The sequence below is a fragment of the Drosophila elegans genome, unplaced genomic scaffold (assembly GCF_018152505.1).
Source record: "Drosophila elegans isolate 14027-0461.03 unplaced genomic scaffold, ASM1815250v1 contig_476, whole genome shotgun sequence".
NCBI lineage: Eukaryota > Metazoa > Arthropoda > Insecta > Diptera > Drosophilidae > Drosophila > Drosophila elegans.
Window position 1 is genome coordinate 13,134,087 of NW_024545863.1, and position 23,228 is coordinate 13,157,314.

Below are 23,228 nucleotides of genomic sequence, written 5' to 3' on the forward strand. Positions count from 1 at the left end.
TTTTAGCGTTTTATGTGACGTGGTTCCGTTTTGAAATAATCTTGCTCTGCGTAGGAACTATTGTTATATTATATTTTATAGTGTCCGAGATGTCGTCGTTCATGCAAACGGACAGACAGGCGGACATGGCTAAATCGACTCGGTTATTGCTCCTGATCAAAAATATATATACTTTATATGGTCGGAAACGCTTCCCTTTGCATGCTTTTTCCCTTTTACTCTACGAGAAACGGGTATAATAAAAAATTCGCCTTTCAAAAAACCTCTTTTTTATACTCTTGCCGAGGGTTTTGCAGCGCAGTAAAGGAGACATTTCCGACCCTTTAAAATATATACATTTTTGATCAGCCTTTATAGGAGAAACGACCTGCCACGTCTGTCTGAACAAACAAAATCAAGTCGTCAAAACACATATTATTTTATAATTATTTTTAATATAAATAATGTGTCACTTGTAATGTTATTTTCGGCTTGTTAATGATATTAAAAAGATATGATAAAATAAATCTTTAAATTCAATATGGGGAAAACAATTTATTTTTAAATTACAAAATAATATGAGCAATCAGACTTTACTGCAATTAATTTTGATGTAAAACAGTTATGACTTTTTTTATATCTAGGTAAGTAGGCATTTTAGTCAAGTGCATAATAAAGTATAATTGTATAAAACCCAAAGGTACTTAAAGTGAGGAACCGATATTCTAAAAAAAAAATACAAGCCAAGTTGAAAGCGGTTTACATTTTGATTATAATATGCTTAAATCTTAAAAAACAATTAGGTAAATATGATTTCGAAATATGTACCCACTCTTCAACGACAAGCAAATTGAATTCTTATTAAATCGTCTTTGATATTCTACTTGTTATATCAACTACAAATTGTTACTCAAATACATACGACGAATAAAGAAAATCAAAGCGACTCGCTTCACAAAAGAGAACCAAATGTATTCCATCTGCCTCAGTGGTCAGCAGGTGCAATTGACTGCCTACTGGGCAACTGGCAAAGAAACGAGCACTAGGAGAGTCGTATTCTAATTTGGTTTCCAGGCACGCACCTCCGATTGCTGGGCACTTGATTTTACGATTTTACAAACGGAGTCCCCGGTTGTCGATGCAGAAGAAGCCATCAAATAACTTTCAATTATGTGCGGCCCATTATGGCGGGTATTATGCGGGAAATCGTCGCGATGAATTCCTCCGACAAAGAGAACAGCGTGCCCATAAAACGTTTGCCGACCCAATGGACTATATTATAGGAATAGAATCAGAAGCCAGAAGCCAGAAGCCGTTAGGGCCATCCATACCCGCACAAAGGTGAAACTCAGGTGGTCAACTTGCGCTTTCCATGACTTTGACAACAAAGCGAAATGGTCGCTAAAGCTGCAGCCCAAAAGCGGTGGGGACAAAAAGAGCACCGTGCGTAGCTGGCATACGCAATTCGATTAGCAAAGTACCGCCGTATAAAAACCAAGCGGTGCCCGTGCGACATTTGCATAACCCACTGAGTGGCCAACGCGTGCGCACCACCGAACCAAAGGGAGAGAGTTTGGGATTAACCACATTAACCGCAAGGATGAAGAGCACCGCCGCCTGTCTGATAGTCGCCCTAGCGGCGCTGTCCGCCGCCCACTCGGCGCCCACCGAAGGTCACCGGGCGCCGCAAAGCGCCACCCAACTGGCCCTGGACATGTACCACGGGTGCCTCAAGGACCTGAGTGTCTCGTGTGTCCGCCCCAAGGCCCTGCAGTGGTTCAACTCGGCCCTCCAGCAGCCGGAGGTGCGCATAACCGAGCGCCTGTCCATTGTCCGCACCGCGGAGAAGGCCGAGTCTCGATCGCTGAATCTGGAGGAGCGCCTCTTCGACGACATCGACAGCTACCTGGCCAGCCACTCGCTGAGGATCCAGGCCCCGGAATACTTCCGCAGCTCGGAGGCCCGCTCCCTGGTGCCCGATTTCCTCATGTCCAATCCCCTCACCCAGGGCGGTGTAATTCCATTGGCAGCAGCCAACGAAGGTGCGTACAGAATAGTGCAATTATATGCTATTTACTCACTCAGAAGAAAAGTGTCTACAAAATTAAAGTGTTAGTATAAGTAGGCGATATATAAATGGTCCTTCAAGCCGGATCATAGATTAAGTAAATTCCCAAAAACTGATTCTTCTAATTGGTTTCAAGTTTAAATTAAAAAACGGTATATTATAAACCTTGAAAATCTTACTTTCTTGCTGTCAAGAAACCTATTTATATATGAGATAAGGTAGAATAAAATAAGAATTTCTTAGATAAACAACTGAATTACATTTTAAAAAGTCTAAGTTTAGTGGATATTAAATTGTTAACCCCAATTTTCATTGTTTCCAGGACGCGGCATGATCCGCAAGGCAATCCTACCTTTCCTGCTGGGTCTGAAACTGAAGACTACTGTTCTGGTGCCCCTGGCTTTGGGACTCATTGCCCTGAAGACCTGGAAGGCCATGACTTTGGGTCTGCTTTCGCTGGTCTTGTCTGGCGCTTTGGTTATTTTCAAGATTGCCAAGCCCAAGATCGTCAACTACGAGGTTGTGCACTATCCCCACCATGTGGATCACGTAGTGCCCCATCACATTGAGCATGTGGTTCCCCATCACATCGAGCATGTGGTTCCCCATCACATCGAGCACATTGTGCCGCATCACATCGATCATCACCTGGAGCATCACATCGATCACCATGTGGATTTGCCCGTGGAGCACATCGAGCACCTGGAGCATCCTTCGCCCGCCTGGGATCCTCATGCTTGGGCCCGATCCTCGCAGGAACCGCAGGATGCCCAGGACTTGGCCTACGCGGGTCAGAAGTGAGCCCGAGACTACAAACCAAACCCCCTTTTACGAAAATTGGCCAAACTGCAACCTTATTTATTTCGCTCTAAGTTAAGTAGTTGAAACGCACAGCTCGCGGCGTATATGTTTATTTATTTATTTATTGAGAAGTGTACAAAGCAAGAAACCATAAAAAAGAACAAAACCCCCAGGGCGTTTTTAAAGGTACTAAGTGGGAATTAGCTCTGGTATCTTTTTGTGTAAATATTTCTGCAATAAAACAACATGCAAAAACGATGTGCCTAATTGAAGACTTTTTTTGGGAGTTGCAACCCCAAAGCAAAATGGGTAATTAACCCGAAAACTTTTCTAATGCTCGGGGGCATCCTTTCAGAGAGGTCCGTGTTCGGTTGCCAGGAGAGCTCAGAAAATTGAATACCCCTGAATAATGAGCCAAACTTCTGGCCAAAGTGATGAGCCCTAATGTAAAATTCAACAGACTTTTAAGGAGGTGAAAACAGCGGATAGAAGAAAACCACCGAGAAGTCCTTTAATGAAATGCAAACATTTTATATGCCAAATAGAAAAGGCTTCGCCATACTGCAGGTACCCTGCGTACTGGTAAGCAAAAGAGAAGATTGTGTTCTTCTGTTTAATTATGCTTTCTTTTCATATCTAAGTTCTTAATCATATTAAATATATTTAATATTTTGCTTAAATGGCCAAAGTAAATACTTTAAAAAGTATGTTTTCAAAATAATCTCAGGATCTATTTGACTAATGGAAAACTAATAAAGATTTAATTTGTCATTCAGTTTTTAATGTTCTGCTTTTAAAGTAACAGTTATCTTAAAAATAATAATAATGCAATAACTCTGTTTATTGGCTAATCAATATTTTACATTTTTAGCATACTTTCAGGAGATTCCATCGCCTCTCGCCACAGGGTCCAAAAAAATAACCCAAAAGCCACATGTAAGAATTTATTGCATTCCATTCTTACTTGCTGGTGTGCTGGCCATCCCAGAGAGAAAATCGATGGCCAGTGGTGCGGTCATATCAATTTCCAATAGCCACCTAGTAAAACCACCGCACCACCTGAGGCAGGTGGGTTGGAAAGCTGCACCAAACACACACACACCTCCTGGCCAAAATGTTGGCGGCGATGGCGTGAAAAAATGCAAAATGGCAATGGCGCCAACAAAAAAAAAACGAGAATTTAACAGCAAAAAAACGTGAAATTGAAAAACAATAACACCATCGACAGCGACAGCACTTCATTTATATTTAACGGCATGCACTTGGCCGCCATCGCGCGGCCATCGTTTCTACGCAACAATTTGGAATATGAAAAAGTTTTCCAATTTAATTGGCTCGAAAATGAAATGCGACCGGAATGGCAAATTGTCCGCCAACGAAAAGGTGAAACTCTTGACCAAACGACACAATCGAAATCCAAAAAAAATGGCAGAGAAACAGAAACTCTGGAGCCGCTATCAAATCAATTTTCATGGCGAACAGTGCGTAATCGATGCACGGGATTCATATTTCAACCGTATTTCGAAATTCAGCGCATGACTTTGAATAAACCGAGAAGCGGAGGTGGACATGTCACTTTCGCTTTCGTTAAGGAAACACACTTTCTATTTCATTGACATGTAGGTGGTCACTCTTTTTGGCCACCGACCAACCAAAGTCCATTGGGCCGTTTCCATATTCCTTCCCCAATTAGCAATTATTATTATGATTTGAGTGCCGTAATTAGTTTGCGCAATTTGGCGTGGACGGCTGTATAAAATTATGTGTTGCGATAATTTAACTGCTAGTTTCTTGTGGCCAATAAACGGTTTATGACCACACGATCTCTGGGAATACCTTTTATTTTAATGTTATGATTATTGTTAATTTATGAAAAAACTGTTTCTCATAATAGCCAATTAAAACTTTTTAAATGCCTGTTAATCGATTTTCAGTTTTAAAAGTGCCAGGAGGTACACCTGGTTTATAACTAAAAGTAAACAGAGAAAATGCGAGAGAAGAACAATAGTTGTTACAAACTTTCTGTTCCTACTTTGTCCGCAAACTTATTTGCTTTATTTCCTTTTCCCCCCAGAAGTTTTTTATGAACAAAATGAAACATTCTGACGGAGCAGAGTTTCTGAAATTAGCTGTTCCTACGTATTGTTTACTTTGGGTGAAGAAGTTAAACAATGTTTTGTATTCCTTTGTTTTGGAATAAATAGGAACGCCCCAAACATCCTAACTAATTACCCAAAGTAATGGGGGCAAATTTATTGTCTCCAAATTCAATCAGTAAATGGTCCCCATCTTTGCTTCCCCAAAGACACTTCATAATCCAGGAGCAGACTGTTTAATAGCATTCCTGCACTCAGAAAAAAATATGTTAAACAATTTTCAAATTAAACATAAGCATAAGTATTTATACAAAAAATATTTAACTACATAATTTACTCTACGCACAACTCTTAAGTTAATGCAATAAGAATTTTTGTTTATAATATTACTTTGAGTTTCATTTCTTTTTGTATAATATAAAAATACAAATTAGAAAAATTCTGCTAAAAACTTAAGCTAAAATAACACTACGAGAGTGGTTTGAAATAAATTGTCTACGTAAAGCAACAAATTATTGTAATTTATATTACTTAAATAATATATTCACCTTTAAAAATCAATGTACTTCTTAATTATACTTTTAAATGAATGGGAATTGCTTGACCTTCGTACGTTTACAATATAAACATTCTCCAAAAATAAAAAGTCAATATCATTTCAATTACAACAGAAATAACTTCTTGCATTCTTAAATAATTTTGAGTGCAGTCATCCACCCACATAGAAAACACTGGGATGCGACCGGCACGCGTTCGAAATAAAGCCACATTAAGCATACGACACGTGGTGCGCCGAGGCACGCACACAGACGCAAATAACAAAGTTGGAGCGTCTCTTTCGACGTACGCTTCATTCATGTCTTCTCTGGCCATTTCTTTCGCGCAGCCATTCGGCAGCGAACGAGTTAAAGATCCAGTGAGTATAAAAATCGTGAACAATAGAAAAACGATTATTAAACGCAATTGTGCCAGCACAGAGGCGAGTTGTGTGTTAACCAGCGGCGAGCGACGAACCTGAACAAACAACCTAGACAACAAAATGGCCAAGTTGCTCCTTGTGATTGTCGGTGTGGCGGCCTTCGTGGCAGTGGGACAAGCGGCGGCCGGTGGCTCCACGGAGCAGCTGCAGCGACTCATCGCCGAGGAGCGGACCAAGTGCGCCAGCGGCCAAGACTCGATGGCCTGCATCAAAGAGCGGGCCATGCGATTCGTGGACAATGTGATGAGCAAAGACAGCTTCCAGGTGAGCTTAAACACAGTAGTAGCTGCAGATACTATACATTTCTAAACAGAAAAGGCTATTTTTTGCCTGCTCTAAAACTGTATTATACAGTGTTATTTAGTTTTAAATATACCTACAATTTTTGGAAAATTTTATCAAATTAACTAGACCTGCAGATCAAATTTTAAATTTAATACTAAGTTCAGTTAAAATATTTTGATCATTGAAGAGCACAATAAAAATAATATGCCCGTTAGAAAATCCTAATTCAATTCAATAAAATTTGATTTTACAATCTTGCCTAACTTAAAGTTGGCGATTATCAATAAACTTTTAATAGGGAATTAAAACTTAATTTATAATTGTATAACCAAAATGTTCTGTCCAAATAGGTTTCCAACCTGGAAGTGCGCTCCAATGGCCAGAAGTCTACGCCGATCAGCGAAGCTCGTGCCAGCAGTGCCGATGGATTCGTTGATGCCATTGAGAACTACATCCGGGGACACGATGTCAGCATGGACTTGCCCTTGGCCGATGCCAAGGTCACCGTTTCGGCCCGCAACCTGGCCAGCAATCAGCTGAGCCTGAACCTCCAGCTGAATGGCGACGATGGCGACGATGGCGATGAGGGCACCGATGTCGAAGCCAGGGGTAAGAAGGGCAACATCTTCAAGAAGGGTGGGTTCACTTTCCGCATGCCTTTTGTCAACAACCCAATGGCCAGCAGCTACTGACCCGCAAAACCCCTCAATGTTGCAGGCAAGAAGCATCGTCTCCGCAAGCTGGCCATGCCCATCCTGGTGCTCATCCTGCTGAAGGCCATCACAGTGATCCCCATGGCCATTGGCATTCTGAAGATCAAGGCCTTCAATGCCCTGGCTCTGGGCTTCTTCTCCTTCATTGTCTCGGTTGGTTTGGCCATTTTCCAATTGTGCAAAAAGGTAAGCCGGCCATGATATTAAAACGCATCTCCAATTGTCTTCTAGGCATTCGCCGGATGTGGTAATTAGTATGCGTTTTGTGTGTTGGGATGATGATGTTTGGGCGTGGAGTTCGAAGTTCAAAGCTTTATTGCAATTAAGTGTCTTATGTAATGCATGTATGTATGTATAAGAAGTCGAAGAAGAGGGCGGCAGCAGCAGGGTAAGTCGAGCCAGAATCCTCGCCCACACTCTCCCGCTCCCAAAACTAAACCACAAAACTTACTACCCCACCACGACTAGCATTTTGAATATTTATCTATTTTATATATATCTCGAAATCCGATTTTTAAGTTCGATATTTTGCACATTTTCTGCCCCTTAGATTGCGCATGATCATCATCACACCGCGCACATCACCGCCCATGGTCCGTGGGATGGTCGCACCTTTGGCTCTGTTCCTGCCTCCGTTGTGGAGCAGCCCCAGAAGTTGGCCCAAACCCTGGCCTATCAGGCCTACGCCTAAACCACACAGATAAATCCCGGAATAAACCAATCGGAGCAGAGCAGTTTGAAGCCAGCAAGTGGTCGCAAAAGCACACAATGATTTGTTAATTGTTAGAAACGTTCTGTGACTTTGGGCCATTATCCATATTCCCTGCGCTGCTCGTTTAATTAGACTTAATTTATAATATTTATTAACTATTTATTGAAAACAAGAGATTAAGAGAACAGAGAAGCAAAGCACCAAAATAAAGTAGCAAAACAAAAGCCTTGAACATGCTAAATTCTATATCGTTTACTATGAGCATGGGCGGAGGTCAACATTTAAGTCCAGATTAAAGCTTAACCCACGGCATTTGACCAAAAACAGCCTGGGGCTAAACCGCACCGGTTGAATGCTAAGACCAGCAGACGTAATTAACGTTTCCACCCTCTGGTCAGAGTCTCGACCAATTTCACTTGGCATACAATATGTATAAGCCATCGCCAGCACAGCAATTGTGTCCTAATTAGCCAAATTTAATCCACAGCCAACGTCGACCCTCGACAATTCTAATTAAATATTCCACTCAAGTCGCGTTTGAGGCCCGGCTGGAAGAGTCGATTAAATTGATTAACTGCTTATAATTTAAAAATTTAAATTTCCTCTTTTCACTTGTGCGAAAGTTGCCAAGCGTCAGAGAGTGAAAGTCTTTCTAAATTTTTTCCCGTAAAAATAAGGTTAAGGGCCAAATAGACCAGGGACATTTTTTATCCCGAGTGGCGTTCACTGAGGCGTATGTTTCGCAGTAGACACAAATTAATTGGTTAATTAAAGTTTCCGCTTTGACTACGCTTAAATGCACCAAGAATTTATTAATAAATAAATAAAAAGACATGTTTTTACAATGGCTATTTAATGGTTAAGGAAAAACTCACGAAAATCACCCTAATTTAAAACTTTATAAAAATACAATTCATTCATTATTATTTTAGACATAAATTCTTTGATCATAAAATTGACATCTGTGTTTTTCAGTTTATTTCAAACAGTTTATGAAACAAATAATAATGATAATATAATATAATAATAAATGATTGGTTTATTTAATTTTCACAAAATTCAAACAGTTCATTAAACATATAATAAATTCAATATTCAATACAAAGCAAACTTCGTCAAGCCGAAAAAAAATTAAAAATTTAAATTTCCAATTATATAAGTATCAAATTCAAATCACTTCAATTATTCGATCGTTCCTATGGCAGCTATATGATATATTTTTTCGATTTTAATAAAATTAAACGCGTAATTATGAATAGGACTATTCCAAAAGAATAAAAAAAATTCTCTCCTTCTGATGCTGATCAAGAAAATATATAATTTATAGAATCGGAAATGTTGCAAACTTCTGACTGAAATTATAAAACTCCATGCAAGGATATAAAAAATTGGTTATAGACATACAATTTGCCTGCTATTGGAATGAATATTTAGTTTTCGTAAAATTGAAACACATAACGCCTTTTAAATTAACAACAAATTCTTGCAACAACAATCTTGCATTCCAATTAGGTTATTTTCAGAAAAATTAAATTTTTAACCTGGGGATGAATAAATTTCATTTGAACCAAATTGAACCTTTACCGAGGGTCAAGCACCAATTTGCAATGTATGTATGTTTTGATAGCCAAGAAAGTGTGAAAATTGGCTTAATATAGGCATTTTCGGGCACTGGCCTCACGCTGTTGGAAATTTTCACAGAATTTAAGCCAATTTGTCAGGCGAATGAACTGGTGTCTGAGGATTTCCCACAGGGATACCGATGGTATGGCTAGCCACCTGGACAGGTGGTGTCGCTTTCATAATCGCTTGCCATGCATGAGGACGCTGCTTTGGTCGTCAAACCATCACACATCATCATCAGCATCGAGTTAAAGCCAAGACACGAGCTTGTGAAAATTTATCGTACCGTAAAAGCATTCGGACCTTTTTTTTGGCACGATCCGAGCAAAAGTGTGGCGCTAGTGAAATAAACATTAAGCTGTCCCACCAATTTCTTTTATCGTAGGATGCAAGTGTTACACATATAAACACCACAGAGACACCTTTTGAATTATTTAAAATGAGCATTAGGTAATCTATGATGATTTCAATGATTTTGGCAGGCAAAATAAAAATATGTTCGCTTGTGTAACTTGGTGAAGTTTTTCAAAAAATGTTATTTTGTAGTTATACAGACATCCCTGATTATAAAGACACATTTTTAATGTTAACTATCTTTATTGTTATAACAGCGCTTTCATGTTTTTGTTTTAAATTCGTATTATTTATTTTTAATTTGTAAACAAAAACTATTTACTTAACTGTTGAAACTTTTGTGGGGCTTAAGAAAGTAAGAAAGGGGTTAGAGTATAGCGAGTAATTGAGAAATCCATTTTAATAATAAATACTGAACACATTAGATTATATTTAACTAATTTAATGATGTGTTGAGGAAACAGTTCACCTTCAAAATTTGCGACATAAATGAACAGAAACTCCCTTTTTAATGCAAGTCTCTAAAAAGCGTGTCACCTAAATATATGTGGCACAAATAAAAACGAAAATCTATTTCGTAATCTGAGAAAAGCAAACAAAATAATAATAAATGAAACCGCTGCGAAATCGAGACAAGAGTTCCGCGTACAAAAATCAAACAGAAACGTATCGAATATAGTGGGGAGTCAATACCAAATCGTAGTTGAGTTCCGTACTGATTTCTTGTATCGAAATTTGACACAAAACGCCGAAGTATGTACGTGCCACCGATTTGGCTTTCTTGTGGACTCGCGTAAGAGTAATGGGCCTGCATACTAATGGTCAACCAAAGTTATTTCCATCGAGGCGTCAATAATGCAACTTTGGCTGGTGGGAGGGTTAGGTGTCTGAGGCCAATATGGAAAGCGAGAAAGCTTAAGGGGCAACCCAGTTAGCAGAGGAGAGGCTACTGATTTAAGGCGGGGTACGCAAAGAGTGCAAGGGTATATCGCATTTAGACAGAAATATTTTATAGCACACAGTAATAACAAGTTCTAACTCCATAATATGTTTCGAAATGTCCTGATTCGGGAAATATGTAGCCCCTATCAAAAATTTAAAAATGTCTAGTACTAAACTAAAAACCTATAAATTAATGCTTTCATTTCCAGTAAATTTCAGTGAAATTATGATTTATTTCAATCTGTGAGATATATGAAGGTGTTCAATATCGTTCCAACCTCCTCAACAAATTAAATTCAAATTACTAATATACAATTCAAATTAATTTTATATATAGATAGATACACAAAGGATTCGCTAGTGTAGATATAAGCTTTAGACAAAATAACAAAAATATAAAACCCCAGAATATTTGAACCTTATCACTGTTTGATGCAGTAAAATTGATTAAAATACGATGATTTACAAAATGTTTCTTATCAAAAAGGAACATTTCGTGTCAACACTTTTACTTGTCTTTACATTTTTTACATGTAAAGTTTTGGGTCGCTTTTTTATTTTTTGATAGAAAATTTGATCAATTATATAAAGTTTCGAGATGACTTATTAAAAAGTAGAGCTAAAGAAAAAAAAATATATTTGTCCTGCTTGATAATGTTTAAAAGGGCTTCTTGTAAGAAATTTGTACAGCTAAGAGCCGGGTATTTAATATTCGTGACACTCTCCACCAGCGTTCTGGTTTTCTTTTCGTTTATTTTTTGGTGAAAAACTTTGGCCACTTGCTTTCCGTGGACTTGGCCCGTGTCTTGACTTTCGTCGCTCGTCACTTGCTGCGTTGGGCTGTCCAAAAACCGAATTGTGCACTCCAAAAAACCAGCACGGGTCTCTTTGAGCGGCAGTCTCGGGGAGCGGCAGTATAAAACCCGAACCAATCGGCAAATCATCCAACATTGTCGCCGCATCGATTCCACAGTGAACACTACGCGCTCTGCTAGTGTTGAAGGCATATTGTAATTTTTTATTGTAATTAACTCGATTGGAAACACCATGGCCGTCCGTTTCTCATCCTTGCTCGCGTTCGCTTGTGCGCTACTGCTGGTGGCCTCAACATCTGTGTCCGGAGCTGCCATCGATAATGCGGTGACCCCGCGGATCCATAGCTCCGACGAGCTGATCTCGACCATTCTGGATAAGTGCTTCCATGCCAATGCCATGCATTGCCTGAAGGAGAAGGTGCTCAGCTACCTGGACACGGTGGCCAATGTGGAGGATGAGGTCAGCGGACGTGCCCTGAGAGACGATGTCATCGATAAGGTCATTGTGGATCGTCTGGGCCGCATTCTGAACACCAACGAGATGAGGTTGCAACTGCCGCAGACCTTCTTCGCCGGATCCGTAATCTCCTATCGCTCGGATCGCGGTTTCGATCTGGAGCTGCCCAAGGAGGAGGGTCAGTAGTCATTAAAAAATTAACCCTTAATACTTTTGAATTAACTTAAAACAAATCCCCGCAGGTCGCGCTGAGAAGAAGAACAAGGACAAGCTGTTCCTGCCTTTGCTGCTGCTGATGAAATTCAAGCTGAAGGTGATCATGCCCATCCTGCTGGCCCTGATCGGTCTGAAGGCCACCAAGGCTCTGATCCTGTCCAAGATTGCCATCAAGCTGGTGCTGGGTTTCCTCATCTACAACCTCATCCAGAAGTTGGGAGGCATGAAGATGAACATGGTGCCCATGCCGGCGCCAGTTCCGGCCAGTGAATACGGAGTGCCCAGTACCACGGCCTCGTCCTACGATCCCAGCAGCTGGGAACCGATGAGCGGAGGACCCTATGCCCGTTGGGACTCGCAGAACTTGGCCTACAGCTCCTACCATCCCAGCAGCTCGTCCTCCTACTCCTCGGGTTCGTCGTCGGGACCATCGGGCTCTTCGTCCAGCTACAGCTCGTCCTCTTAAGTGGGGGAAAGTCAATCGCCCCATTGTACATACCAAGAATATGAGTGGTCCTTCCGAGGAGGCATCACTGCGAGTCACACAGACCAAATGAAACCGGAACCTGCCCAGGCCATAATTGTAGTCGTTAAGGGTTAAGCACGCGAGAGTTTTAGCCATTCTTCAGCCGTAACCACTTCGCCACTTAGCCTGATTTTCCCCTCTTCATACCAACTTCTTCCTCATTGACTCTCTTTCTTTTTGCCTTCGTCATTTCGTCACAAATCGACCAAAAATCACACTAAATGGAATTAATATTTATTTAATTTATTAAAAATGCAACACTTGAAAACATTAAAAAAAACTTTTTGATTATCGAGGGGTGTGCTTGGGGTTATTTCATTAAATTGATAAAAAGACATTCAATCAAGAAATTATATTTATTTTTCTCTGGCTTTTTTATTTAAAGTTGCACTATTTCTTTTTTTAAATCTTGAAATTCTTAATAATTAATATTTTTCAATATTTAACTTAAAAATTACAATTACAAGAAATTATTAAATTTATGTAAGTAAATTTTTCCAGAAACTATTATTTTTTAATCACATAAAATAATATTTATTTATTATTGCGTGATTAAAATATGATGAACAATTTATATTTTGATCAGCGATTAATGGTCAGTTAGGTCTTTAATGTGAAGTGTAATCGAGATTTGCATGTGAAAAAGTCACCAGCACTTAGCTTAATAGTCTGTCAACTAAACGAGGTATTAACTGATTTTGTGTTGCATGTTTTTAGAACCCGCCAGCACGCATGTGATGGGGGGTGGTGGTGTTAGTAGACCACTAATTGCCCGGCGTCACGACAAATTATTTTTTAAAGTTTATGGAGAACACCGAACGACAAACTGGCTTGGCTTAATGGTACTGAAAGCTGTTTTGTTCAATTAGCCTGGCAGAAACCATCTGTTAGATGAGCTAGGTATTTAAGGGCAGCAAGTCTAAGAAAGTAAATCAGTAAGAAAGGTTCGACACAATGTTAACCATCCTATGGATTGTTCTCTTTTGGCGATTCGGTTCTAGTTTGAGCCTGAGAGTTATCAGGGGAAATGATCATCAATCGGACACAGAAGTCAGCAAGATCATGAGGACACTAGACGTGATACCAGATTTAATTGAGATCGGACCCCAGGAGTTTCTCAATGTGAGTAACCAAAAATCAATATTACCCAGACTTCTCTCATTGTGATAGATATGACCGAAACACAGATATACAGCACAAGGTCTTACATCTACCATGTTAAAGAGTGACATGACAGACTTTCGCAAATTGAAACAATCTTGTGCGGCGTATGAATAACTTGAATCTGTATGTCTTAATCTAAAATCCAGACAGACGGACAAACAAACGGACAGACAGACAACCGGACAGACAAATAGAGACACAGACGGACAGATAAACGGACAGACAGATGGACAGACGGACAGACAAACGGACAGACAGACGGTCAGACAGACGGACAGACAAAAGGACAGACAGATAAACGGACAAACAAACGGACAGACAGACAGACGAACAGACAAATGAGAAGACAGACAGATAAACGGACAAACAAACGGACAGACAGACAGACGGACAGACGGACAGACAGACAGACGGACAGACAAACGGACAGACACACGGACAGACAGACGGACAGGCAGACGGACTGACAGACAAACATAGATGGCTAGTTCGACTCGCCTATTGATGCTGATCAAAAATGTATATACTTTATAGAGTCCTAAACGCTTACTATCTATTAAATACTTTTCAACGAATATAATATAACCCTATACTCTACGAGTAACGGGTATAATAAAATAAATCTTAATTCTGAAACTCGGTATACTTATCATATCGCACAAACATTAAAAAAAAACATAGAGGTTACTTATCGAACTAATACAAATTAAGAGAAAAGAAGATAAATTGGTTCGAATTAACATGTCTTTTTTAGGAAAATCATAATTTAATATTAATGTGATGCTTTACTGTAATGAAAGCATAACACTAAGTTATTAATATTCAAGCTGCGTAATTGTTAATTAGAAACTTTTTGTATCTATGAAATCGATTCGATTGCTTCCATCATAGGTTACATACCACGGTCATGTGGCAGCACATGGTGGAAAGTTACTAGAGCCCATGCAAGTGCGCGATGAACCCTCCTTAAAGTGGCCCACAGCACCGGAAAACTACTATGCACTGCTGATGGTGGATCCGGATGCACCCAACGTCATAACGCCCACCCACCGGGAGTTCCTGCATTGGATGGTGTTAAACATCCCCGGCAATCGACTGGCCCTTGGCGATGTGCGCGTGGGATACATGGGAGCCACTCCGCTTGCGGGCAGCGGAACCCATCGCTTTGTCTTCTTACTCTACAGACAGAGGGACTACACCAAGTTCAATTTCCCAAAACTGCCCAAGCACACGATTAAGGGGCGCAGTGGATTCAACACTAAAGACTTTGCAAGGAAATATAAACTGGGTTATCCAGTGGCTGGAAACTTTTTCACGGCCAGTTGGAGCGTCAATGTCCCAGCACTTATAAAATCCATCTCAAACGGTGCCCGCCAGGCAACACATTCTTGATTTAGAGGTTATGTTACTGATAAAACAAGTTTTAAATAAACTACTTTAACAAACTACCACTTTATTAAATTAAAATTGATAGTAAGAAATGTAAAAATATGTAGTTTGGCTGTCATAGTATTCATCGTAGCCATAACTTTTTGGGGAAATAACTTATATTCAGTTTAAATCACTATAAAGCACAGAAAAATATGTGAACTCTTAAATTTAAAATGGTCTCAACTCATCCATAAAATTTAAAACTGTTCTTTTTCTCCTTTAATAAACCAAAACTTTCATTCTAGATTATTTAATAGTTGGCTTTTAGTTTTATACCTTAAGCTAGCTTTATATAATGAATGAATAAAATGGTCTGACAACCCCTTAAAAACAATAACCCTTTGAGACAAGTGTCGGTACTGAAGGAATATGTGAAATACAATTGATACTTTTTAACATCTTAAATTTAAACAAAATTATTACTCACTCAGCCAAAAATGTCCGAAGCTGCCGTGTGCTTTTCGAAACATAAGATTGTGCCGGACATCCTGAAAACGTGTCCCACTAATTTGCTTAAGGTAGGCTTAACCATCTGTCAAATTACAAGGTCGCATGCCACATTTCCTGTTCTCCAAGGTCACGTATGGCGGCGGTCTAGTGGTGGACATGGGCGGCGAACTGACGCCCACGCAGGTGAAGGATCAGCCAAGTGTTGAGTGGGATGCGGATCCGAACGCAATGTACACGCTGATCCTCACCGATCCGGATGCGCCCAGTCGCAAGGATCCCAAGTTTCGCGAGTGGCACCACTGGCTGGTGGTCAATATTCCGGGCAACCAAGTTGATAACGGTTTGGTTTTGACCGCCTATGTGGGCTCCGGTCCGCCGCAGGGCTCCGGTCTCCATCGCTACGTGTTCTTGGTCTACAAGCAGTCCCAGAAGCTCACGTGCAACGAGCCCAAAATCCCGAAGACGAGCGGCGATAAGCGAGCCAATTTCAGCACCACCAAGTTCATGAGCAAGTATAAGCTAGGTGATCCCATTGCCGGCAACTTTTTTCAGGCACAGTGGGACGAATATGTGCCCAAGCTATACAAACAGCTGTCCGGCAAAAAGTAGCTAGTACCCGTGATTCCAAAAAAGTCTTCAGTGTCGAAAATAATTAATTTTGGGTTATTTTATAACTAGGTTATTATTAATTGATTCCAAATCCACACAAAGCAGCCTGTAAAAATAAAATAAATGAGTAAAAAAATCATAATCTAATAAAAACGAAAATTACTGTCGATTTAAAAAAAATTTAAAAACTTAATACGCTAGTAATGTTTATGAAGTCAATAAATCCTTTAAAAAAAAAAATACATATCTATACATAAATACAGTTATTGTTAAATAACTTAGAAAGTAAGCTTCATTTCATCATGAATAACAACATTTTTAGAAAAGTAATTAAATTCCAAAAATATGTATGGAAATAATTTAGTTTTACATAAATTAAATGAATAAACATTTAATATGTATATCAAAACAAAAACAATCTTTGATTATTTTGTTTCAATCATTTTTATATTATTAACCAATTACCATAACTAATCACAGAATGCACCGAACAAAATCGTTTAGAATTTTTAATTGGATGCAACCATATTCTTTGAAGCGTGACCTTAACAAAGATATCGTTGATTACTATTCTGAGATCGCTTTTTTCCCAGCTGTTTATAAAATAAAAAGCTTTCAGCTCAGTTTTAAAAGTATGGCATCACGGCAAACTGGTTTCAGTTGCTAACAAACCTTGCTAAGGAGCGGATCTCTAGTGCTCAAAGTTTTTTTTATTTGAGTTCTTATCGTCTAGAGAAATCTATTTACCCTACAAAGATGCTGTTGGTTCTTTTACCATTGATGAGCTGCTTGCTGGCTGTCCAAGCTGGTTCGCTGGAGGAGGTGTTCAGAACTCATCAGGTGGTTCCCGATGTCATTTCCGAGCCGCCAAACCAGTTGTTAAAGGTGGGTCAACTAACCAAAACTATTGAAATATAATAATTCAATTTATAAAAACAATAAAAAGAGTGTCTACAAATTTTGAAATCTTATATCAAATTTTTATATCGTGTTAGCTACTAACTTTGTTTTAATTTTTAATTAAGTGCAAATAATCCCAAGCTCAAAAGAAAACTACAAAAATGACTTGACACAACTTTCTGATCAAAGGTCACAAACTGGACATTAACTGATGCCTTTGCTTAAGCAGTAAGCGAGTAAATGAAATCTTTAAGAATTGAGGATAGTTTCTGCATTTTCGAACATTTTACCATGACACCTTAGGCAAACCCCTTAAAATGATATATATTATCAAGAGCAAACATTCTTATTGTATCTCCCTCTTTATGTATGTATGTACTGTATGAGAACTTAAATTTAATTTCAATTTACTCACCCAAAACTCAATGATGCGAAAAAACGCAACCTTGAAACACCAATCAAAGATCTAAGGCAAATAACATGTAAACAACATTTTGCTCAAAGGTCACGTACAGCAACGGCCTGGTGGCCAAGGATGGAGTGGAGCTCACACCCACTCAGGTTAAGGACCAACCGACTGTGGAGTGGGATGCCCAGCCAGGCGAGTTCTACACCCTCATCATGACTGACCCCGATGCACCCAGTCGGACGGAGCCCACGTTCCGCGAGTTTAAGCACTGGGTGCTGGTCAATATCGCCGGTAATGATTTGGCCAGCGGTGAGCCGATCGCCGAGTACGTTGGCTCCGGTCCTCCCCAGGGAACGGGTCTGCATCGCTACGTCTTCCTGCTGTACAAACAGTCCGGCAAACTTGAGTTCGACGAGGAGCGCGTAAGCAATAAATCCCGAAAGAATCGGCCGAAATTCAGTGCCTCCAAGTTCGCCACCAAACATCAGCTGGGAAGTCCCATCGCCGGAACTTTTTACCAAGCCCAGTACGATGACTATGTACCCAAATTGCACAAGCAACTTTCGGCAAATTAAATGGTTTACTAGCCATTTGCAGACTATTATAAAATGTAAAACAAATTAAATAAAGTATTTTTTTTAACCACAGAAAACATACAAAACAGACAGAACAACAATTAAAATAAGAAATTGTATTTTTAAAGGCTTAGTAAAGGAACTTAAAAACCTTATACCTTTTAACTACAGCTGTCTTTCCACTGCACAAAATACTTTAAAACACAAAGTTTTCACATGATGGATCTCCGCAATTGGAAGTTCTCTACTATAAATACTATTTTATATACCGATACACACTTTTTAGGTTTATCAGATTTGTATCTAGTAATGAATTTCAATTAAAAACATTTAAACAGTTCTTCATCCCCCTGTTTAATACACACTTAATCAAATGGAAAATGATTTCTTTTTGCAATTTATCTATCAACGTTGAAATAACAAATAAAAACTGTCAAACTTATGGAAAAAGTTCGCAATATATCTTCAGACAGCTACTAAAAATATTTATGATGAGTTTATAAACAACATCCCTTTTATCAGTCATATAAACATTAATTTAAACCAATTTAGTCTAGAAACACCCAATTAGATGATGGCTAAAAGTTTTAAACTCTTTTTCTATATGAATTGACACATAAGTTCGCCTTTAAACATTCATAAACTGGAATTTGATACTTGCCTGTGTTTGTCCGTGAAATTAAAAGCTAAAACTAACAACTTACACAACATTTCGGCCTCAGACAGGAAATTCTTGAATAGGGAATAGTTTTTCGGATTTATTAAGTGTTGATGGTGGTTATTGGTTATTGTATGCTTTTCGCTATGGTAGACTATTTTCCGGCCGCCGTGGCCAGGGGATTTCTGAGCACCAGGATCACTGAGTCGCCGCGCAGGAACATCTTCGATATAAAGCGGTCCTTGTTCACCGGCTTCACCTTCTTCTTGCCCTTTCCGGTGCGCGGCAGCTCCGTCCACATTTCCTTGACGTTTTCCAGGACCATGTTGCAGTGGCGGTCGAAGGCTTTCACCCTGCCCAGGAGCTTCTTGTTGTTGCGGCAGTTGATGAGCACCTGGGTGTTGTTCTTCACGGACTGCGTGAGCACGGACAGCGGCCCGGTGTTGAACTCCTCCTCCTCCTGGCGAGCCAGCTCCTCCGGAGTCAATTCCGATTTTGGTTTCACAAGAGCCCTGCCAAAAATACAATAAACTTAGATGATTTTGCAATATCACCGGCGTACAATCAACAACGCAAAATGCCGGCGCACATGTCGTTGCCCATTTACCCTTTTTTGCGTGGTTATTTACCACTTGTCCACGGTACTTACATGGCAAATTATTCGAATGGCTTGTTAAATGCAATTAAAAGTCTTTTTATTATCCTTTTCAGTGGTTTTTAGCCTTGATTGTCGGCAAAAGATTTTCTAGCGCGGCTTCTTTTCTTAGCTTGCTTTTCTAGAGGTGACACGCCAGCGATGGACTATCGGCGATAACTATGTTTGGTATTTTTTGGTATATATTATGCGCATGTAGAGGGTATTCGATTTTATTACGATTTCATAAATATGTAAAAAAAACTATACAAATCAGTCGACTATGTTATATGATGCCACGGAAACCTTGGGTTAATTAACATAATACAAGATTATGATTTTATCAATGTACAAAATAGTGAAAGGCAACTGTTGTTTACATTTTTACACTTACTTGAAAGTACTTGGTATTATGAAAATGCTAGTGGAAACCGTAAAAGTGCTTTTATTCATTTTGCAATGGCGTTTTTAAGTTTACCGACTTTGGTCACACTGCCGCACACGAGTTGTGAATTAAGAGTTTATATTTATTTTTGTTGGTTCAAAAAGCTGAATGGCGGCCAAGAAAATGAGGATGAGCGATGTAAAGGAGGAGGGCTCTGTGACCACCACCTGCTCCTACTGGGTGCCACGCAAGAAGCGCCGCTGCAAGATGACGGCCAACAAGGGCAGCCCATTTTGCGGCGCCCATGCCCCTCCCACCGTCACCGCCTCGAATCCGGATGAAAAGTCTGTGGAAGATTCCTTTCAGGAACGAGTTCCCTGCCCCCTGGATCCCAAACACACCGTCTTCAAACGAAAGCTAGCCAAGCACTTGACCATTTGCAATGCCAGGGATCAGGAAAGCTCATTGCCCTACATTGTAAAAGGAGTAAACGCTGGGGAGAATTCGGAGGAGCATCTCGAGGAACTGGATGAACTCAACCAAATAAAATTGCACAAACTGTCGGACGAAGAGTTCTATGGGTTAATCGACAAAGTAAAGCAACTGTATGATAAGCACATCAATTCTAGCATACAGGAGTTGCAGATGGAGCATGAATCGCTTAAAAGCAAATTGAATCGGAAGGACTACGGCCATGAAACGCTGCGTCAGCTCACCCAGGCCTCTAGCCTGCTGGGCATCCTGGAGCGGAATCAGCAGCTCACGGATCACACAAGCTTTGTGGAATTCGGTGCCGGAAAGGGAAAATTTGCCTACTATTTGACCACCGTTTTGGAGGATCAGCAAATGACACGCTCACAGGTGGTCCTCATCGACCGGATGTCTCTTCGCCACAAAAAGGACAACAAAGTGGCCAAGAAGGAAATGGTTCAGCGCATTCGGGCAGACATTGCCGATCTGAAACTTTCCGCCTTGCCGGACCTAAAGAAAACCCAACGAACGGTGGCGCTATCGAAGCATCTTTGTGGTGCAGCCACGGATTTAACACTGAGATGTATACTGGACGATGAAGCTGCCACCACGGACTATGTGCTCATTGCCTTGTGCTGCCACCATAGCTGCTCCTGGGGCTCTTATGTCGGGCGATCGTTTCTGCAGCAAGCCGGCATTGGACCACGGGAGTTTGTTATCCTTACCAAAATGGTCAGTTGGGCGGTTTGCGGCACCGGATTGAGTCGAGAGCGGCGCAGGGCCATGGAGGCGGCCGACGAACAGCCGGCGGAGACGAACACCCAGCGACTAAGTCGCGAGGAACGGGAAAAGATTGGCCAGCAGTGTAAGCGGGTGCTGGACTGCGGACGACTGGAGCACTTGCGCTCACACGGATACCAGGCGGAGCTCAAGTTCTACGTTCCGAGGGACGTAACTTTGGAAAATGTGGTCCTGCTGGCCAGACGATCTACCTCTGAACCCGATTGCCAAAATAAATGCAGTTGACCATAGTAAAATAATACGCTTCCTGTTAATCTGATTGATTGTATCAAATCTGTCACTTGATTTTCGGGAGGGTGTTTTTAATTGATGCCACAAGTTTTTACTTTTTATATTTTAATTGTTTATTGCTTTTAAAAATAATTGCATATAGAGATGAATGGGTGTGTCGCAGATGGAGCTGTTAACATAATTATTGCGCAGCCTTATGCATCGTTATTTGTTAGTTTGATTTTATACACAAAAGCTAAGCTTTTGGTGTGCTCAAAAAGGATGGGCCGAAATAATATCTTTGTGGCATGACAGTTTATTGCTGCACCCAAAATAACCCAATCCTTAACTTAAAACAGGAGTAAAATAACAATAAACAAAACTTTTTCTCCAACGCAACAAATATGTAGTTGGGTTACGCTCTCAAATGTCCGGATCTACATAATATATTCAAAGACTTTTTTCTGAAATAAGCTTTACATTTAAATATTGTGCACACGTTGTATATATTGTAGAAAAATACTACGAAATCTAGTTTCTACAAACCTAACGCAGTATGATTCTTATTTTTCCCCTTGTTGTCTCGTTTTTGTTTCTTTATATGTACATTTCTTAATTCGTAAGTTATCCGTAATCGGCTATCTGATCAGCAGGATTTTGAATGTTAGCTTTATCCAAAGTCTTAAAATAAAAAATGAAGACACTTTTGATTGGCTCACAAATACGATTTTGCTTTTCTAACTTTCTAATATGTGTTTTGGGGTCCTGGGTTAAAAATAACCTTTGAAATGATTGGTTTTATTTTATTTTCTTGGGTGTATTTCCGAAAACCTTCCATTCGACTGTCTCGAATATTATAAACACTTAACATTGTTATTTTATTTCAAATCAACTTCAAAAATTTTCAGCTTGGCGATAAATATTAAAAAAAATGTCTCAAAGTTCGTCTCCACGTTTATTTGTCAGAGGTTTAAATTTATGGTTTAAATTCTAAGTTTTACCGAGCCAGAAATGTAACTACTAAACTAACTTCTAAAAACTGTATTTAATTTTTTAAATAAATATTTCTTATTTTAATCATGTAATTTCATAATAAGTTATGGTAGATCAACTCGGTAAAGAATTGAACGCGAGCTTTAACCCAACGCACATAGGTTTCATCCCAGTATTTACCCTTAATTAAATAACAGAGGTGACTTACGGCTAACATTCACTTAAACAGTTTTTCAGATTCACCGAAGAATTGCAGAACTATTTACCACATAGATTTGTAAGCCCAACCCCATTTTGGATTCCAGCCATGGACGTTTTCGGTGTTTACCGAAATGTCAGTATAAAAGGACCTCAACGCGGACACTTGAAGTGGCCAGCGCGCGTCCAATCACAGAGCAAAACAATAATTGTTTACAAATTGTTAACACGCTCCGGAATAGCAGTAGATGATTGTCACTTTTGACGCGCAACGCCCCCTGCCAGGAGCGTCTCGGGCAAACAAAAATCCACAAATCACGCTCGGGCACAATGCACTCTAACACTAAAGAAAAATTTTGGTATTGGTAATGCCTTTTCGGAACATAATCCATCTACAAATGGTTCAATAATATTCGAATCTTGTAGAATTCAAACAAATCTTAAACGCATACATTGTTATTGAACTTTAAGATGGTATCCAAATCGAACAATGCTATAGCATTCCTCACATCCTTGTTGTAAAACTACACTTTTTTATTCACAAGAATGTTATTATTTTTATATATTTTGTGAGAAATTAGACATTTATATAAAAAAAAACACAAAGATTTATAGTTTTAAGTTTTTGCCACTTTTTATTGTTGTATATTTTGTGAGATGGTAGACAATAAATATAGAAATTTAAAGTTTTTAAATAAAAAAGATATTTTTGCCATCCTTCTTATTTCTGAAATAGTTTTAAATTTTTTAAAAATCAAATTCAAAGAACGGACG

General features: G+C 39.6%; 8 protein-coding genes across 9 annotated transcripts; 7 read left to right on the forward strand and 1 right to left on the reverse strand.

The window, feature by feature from the left end:
• The first annotated feature begins 1,490 nt into the window (after positions 1-1,490).
• LOC108148224 lies at positions 1,491-3,106 on the forward strand. The gene is made up of 2 exons (XM_017275139.1): positions 1,491-2,021; positions 2,370-3,106. Exons 1-2 carry the CDS (start codon positions 1,580-1,582, stop codon positions 2,846-2,848), a joined length of 921 nt encoding a protein of 306 aa, XP_017130628.1. The 5' UTR covers positions 1,491-1,579; the 3' UTR covers positions 2,849-3,106.
• A 2,782-nt stretch (positions 3,107-5,888) lies between these two features.
• Positions 5,889-7,874, forward strand: LOC108148216. 2 transcript variants are annotated; one of them, XM_017275126.1, is made up of 4 exons: positions 5,889-6,187; positions 6,559-6,844; positions 6,926-7,107; positions 7,472-7,874. In XM_017275126.1, exons 1-4 carry the CDS (start codon positions 5,984-5,986, stop codon positions 7,610-7,612), a joined length of 813 nt encoding a protein of 270 aa, XP_017130615.1. In that variant the 5' UTR covers positions 5,889-5,983; the 3' UTR covers positions 7,613-7,874. The 2 variants fall into 2 exon arrangements, with proteins under 2 accessions (XP_017130615.1, XP_017130616.1); XM_017275127.1 differs by having other exon boundaries at positions 6,559-6,817.
• Positions 7,875-11,487: 3,613 nt separating this feature from the next.
• On the forward strand, positions 11,488-12,846 carry LOC108148350. The gene is made up of 2 exons (XM_017275365.2): positions 11,488-12,002; positions 12,067-12,846. Exons 1-2 carry the CDS (start codon positions 11,600-11,602, stop codon positions 12,504-12,506), a joined length of 843 nt encoding a protein of 280 aa, XP_017130854.1. The 5' UTR covers positions 11,488-11,599; the 3' UTR covers positions 12,507-12,846.
• Positions 12,847-13,409: 563 nt separating this feature from the next.
• Positions 13,410-15,175, forward strand: LOC108148351 (protein D3). Its single transcript, XM_017275366.2, has 2 exons — positions 13,410-13,688; positions 14,622-15,175. The coding sequence occupies exons 1-2, from the start codon at positions 13,521-13,523 to the stop codon at positions 15,120-15,122; spliced, it is 669 nt and encodes a 222-aa protein (XP_017130855.1). The 5' UTR covers positions 13,410-13,520; the 3' UTR covers positions 15,123-15,175.
• A 298-nt stretch (positions 15,176-15,473) lies between these two features.
• LOC108148353 (protein D2) lies at positions 15,474-16,362 on the forward strand. The gene is made up of 2 exons (XM_017275369.2): positions 15,474-15,679; positions 15,738-16,362. Exons 1-2 carry the CDS (start codon positions 15,599-15,601, stop codon positions 16,218-16,220), a joined length of 564 nt encoding a protein of 187 aa, XP_017130858.1. The 5' UTR covers positions 15,474-15,598; the 3' UTR covers positions 16,221-16,362.
• Positions 16,363-16,872: 510 nt separating this feature from the next.
• LOC108148352 (protein D3) lies at positions 16,873-18,444 on the forward strand. The gene is made up of 2 exons (XM_017275368.2): positions 16,873-17,105; positions 17,625-18,444. The coding sequence occupies exons 1-2, from the start codon at positions 16,977-16,979 to the stop codon at positions 18,102-18,104; spliced, it is 609 nt and encodes a 202-aa protein (XP_017130857.1). The 5' UTR covers positions 16,873-16,976; the 3' UTR covers positions 18,105-18,444.
• A 405-nt stretch (positions 18,445-18,849) lies between these two features.
• On the reverse strand, positions 18,850-19,555 carry LOC108148354 (probable small nuclear ribonucleoprotein Sm D2). The gene is made up of 2 exons (XM_017275370.2): positions 19,412-19,555; positions 18,850-19,274 (listed from the first exon to the last, which is right to left on the reverse strand). Coding segments are annotated over exons 1-2 (360 nt in total). The 5' UTR covers positions 19,414-19,555; the 3' UTR covers positions 18,850-18,916.
• Positions 19,556-19,878: 323 nt separating this feature from the next.
• LOC108148405 (tRNA:m(4)X modification enzyme TRM13 homolog) lies at positions 19,879-21,985 on the forward strand. The gene has a single exon (XM_017275438.2). It carries the CDS (start codon positions 19,950-19,952, stop codon positions 21,276-21,278), a length of 1,329 nt encoding a protein of 442 aa, XP_017130927.1. The 5' UTR covers positions 19,879-19,949; the 3' UTR covers positions 21,279-21,985.
• Positions 21,986-23,228: the final 1,243 nt, after the last annotated feature.

Coding starts and splice junctions, on each gene's coding strand:
- LOC108148224 (XM_017275139.1), top strand. CDS start 1,580: ATGAAGAGCACCGCCGCCTGTCTGATAGTCGCCCTAGCGGCGCTGTCC. Junction 2,022..2,369: donor ATTGGCAGCAGCCAACGAAG/GTGCGTACAGAA, acceptor CATTGTTTCCAG/GACGCGGCATGATCCGCAAG.
- LOC108148405 (XM_017275438.2), top strand. CDS start 19,950: ATGGCGGCCAAGAAAATGAGGATGAGCGATGTAAAGGAGGAGGGCTCT.
- LOC108148216 (XM_017275126.1), top strand. CDS start 5,984: ATGGCCAAGTTGCTCCTTGTGATTGTCGGTGTGGCGGCCTTCGTGGCA. Junction 6,188..6,558: donor TGAGCAAAGACAGCTTCCAG/GTGAGCTTAAAC, acceptor CTGTCCAAATAG/GTTTCCAACCTGGAAGTGCG. Junction 7,108..7,471: donor TTTTCCAATTGTGCAAAAAG/GTAAGCCGGCCA, acceptor TCTGCCCCTTAG/ATTGCGCATGATCATCATCA.
- LOC108148352 (XM_017275368.2), top strand. CDS start 16,977: ATGCTGTTGGTTCTTTTACCATTGATGAGCTGCTTGCTGGCTGTCCAA. Junction 17,106..17,624: donor CGCCAAACCAGTTGTTAAAG/GTGGGTCAACTA, acceptor TTTTGCTCAAAG/GTCACGTACAGCAACGGCCT.
- LOC108148351 (XM_017275366.2), top strand. CDS start 13,521: ATGTTAACCATCCTATGGATTGTTCTCTTTTGGCGATTCGGTTCTAGT. Junction 13,689..14,621: donor GACCCCAGGAGTTTCTCAAT/GTGAGTAACCAA, acceptor CTTCCATCATAG/GTTACATACCACGGTCATGT.
- LOC108148353 (XM_017275369.2), top strand. CDS start 15,599: ATGTCCGAAGCTGCCGTGTGCTTTTCGAAACATAAGATTGTGCCGGAC. Junction 15,680..15,737: donor GTCCCACTAATTTGCTTAAG/GTAGGCTTAACC, acceptor CTGTTCTCCAAG/GTCACGTATGGCGGCGGTCT.
- LOC108148350 (XM_017275365.2), top strand. CDS start 11,600: ATGGCCGTCCGTTTCTCATCCTTGCTCGCGTTCGCTTGTGCGCTACTG. Junction 12,003..12,066: donor GGAGCTGCCCAAGGAGGAGG/GTCAGTAGTCAT, acceptor AAATCCCCGCAG/GTCGCGCTGAGAAGAAGAAC.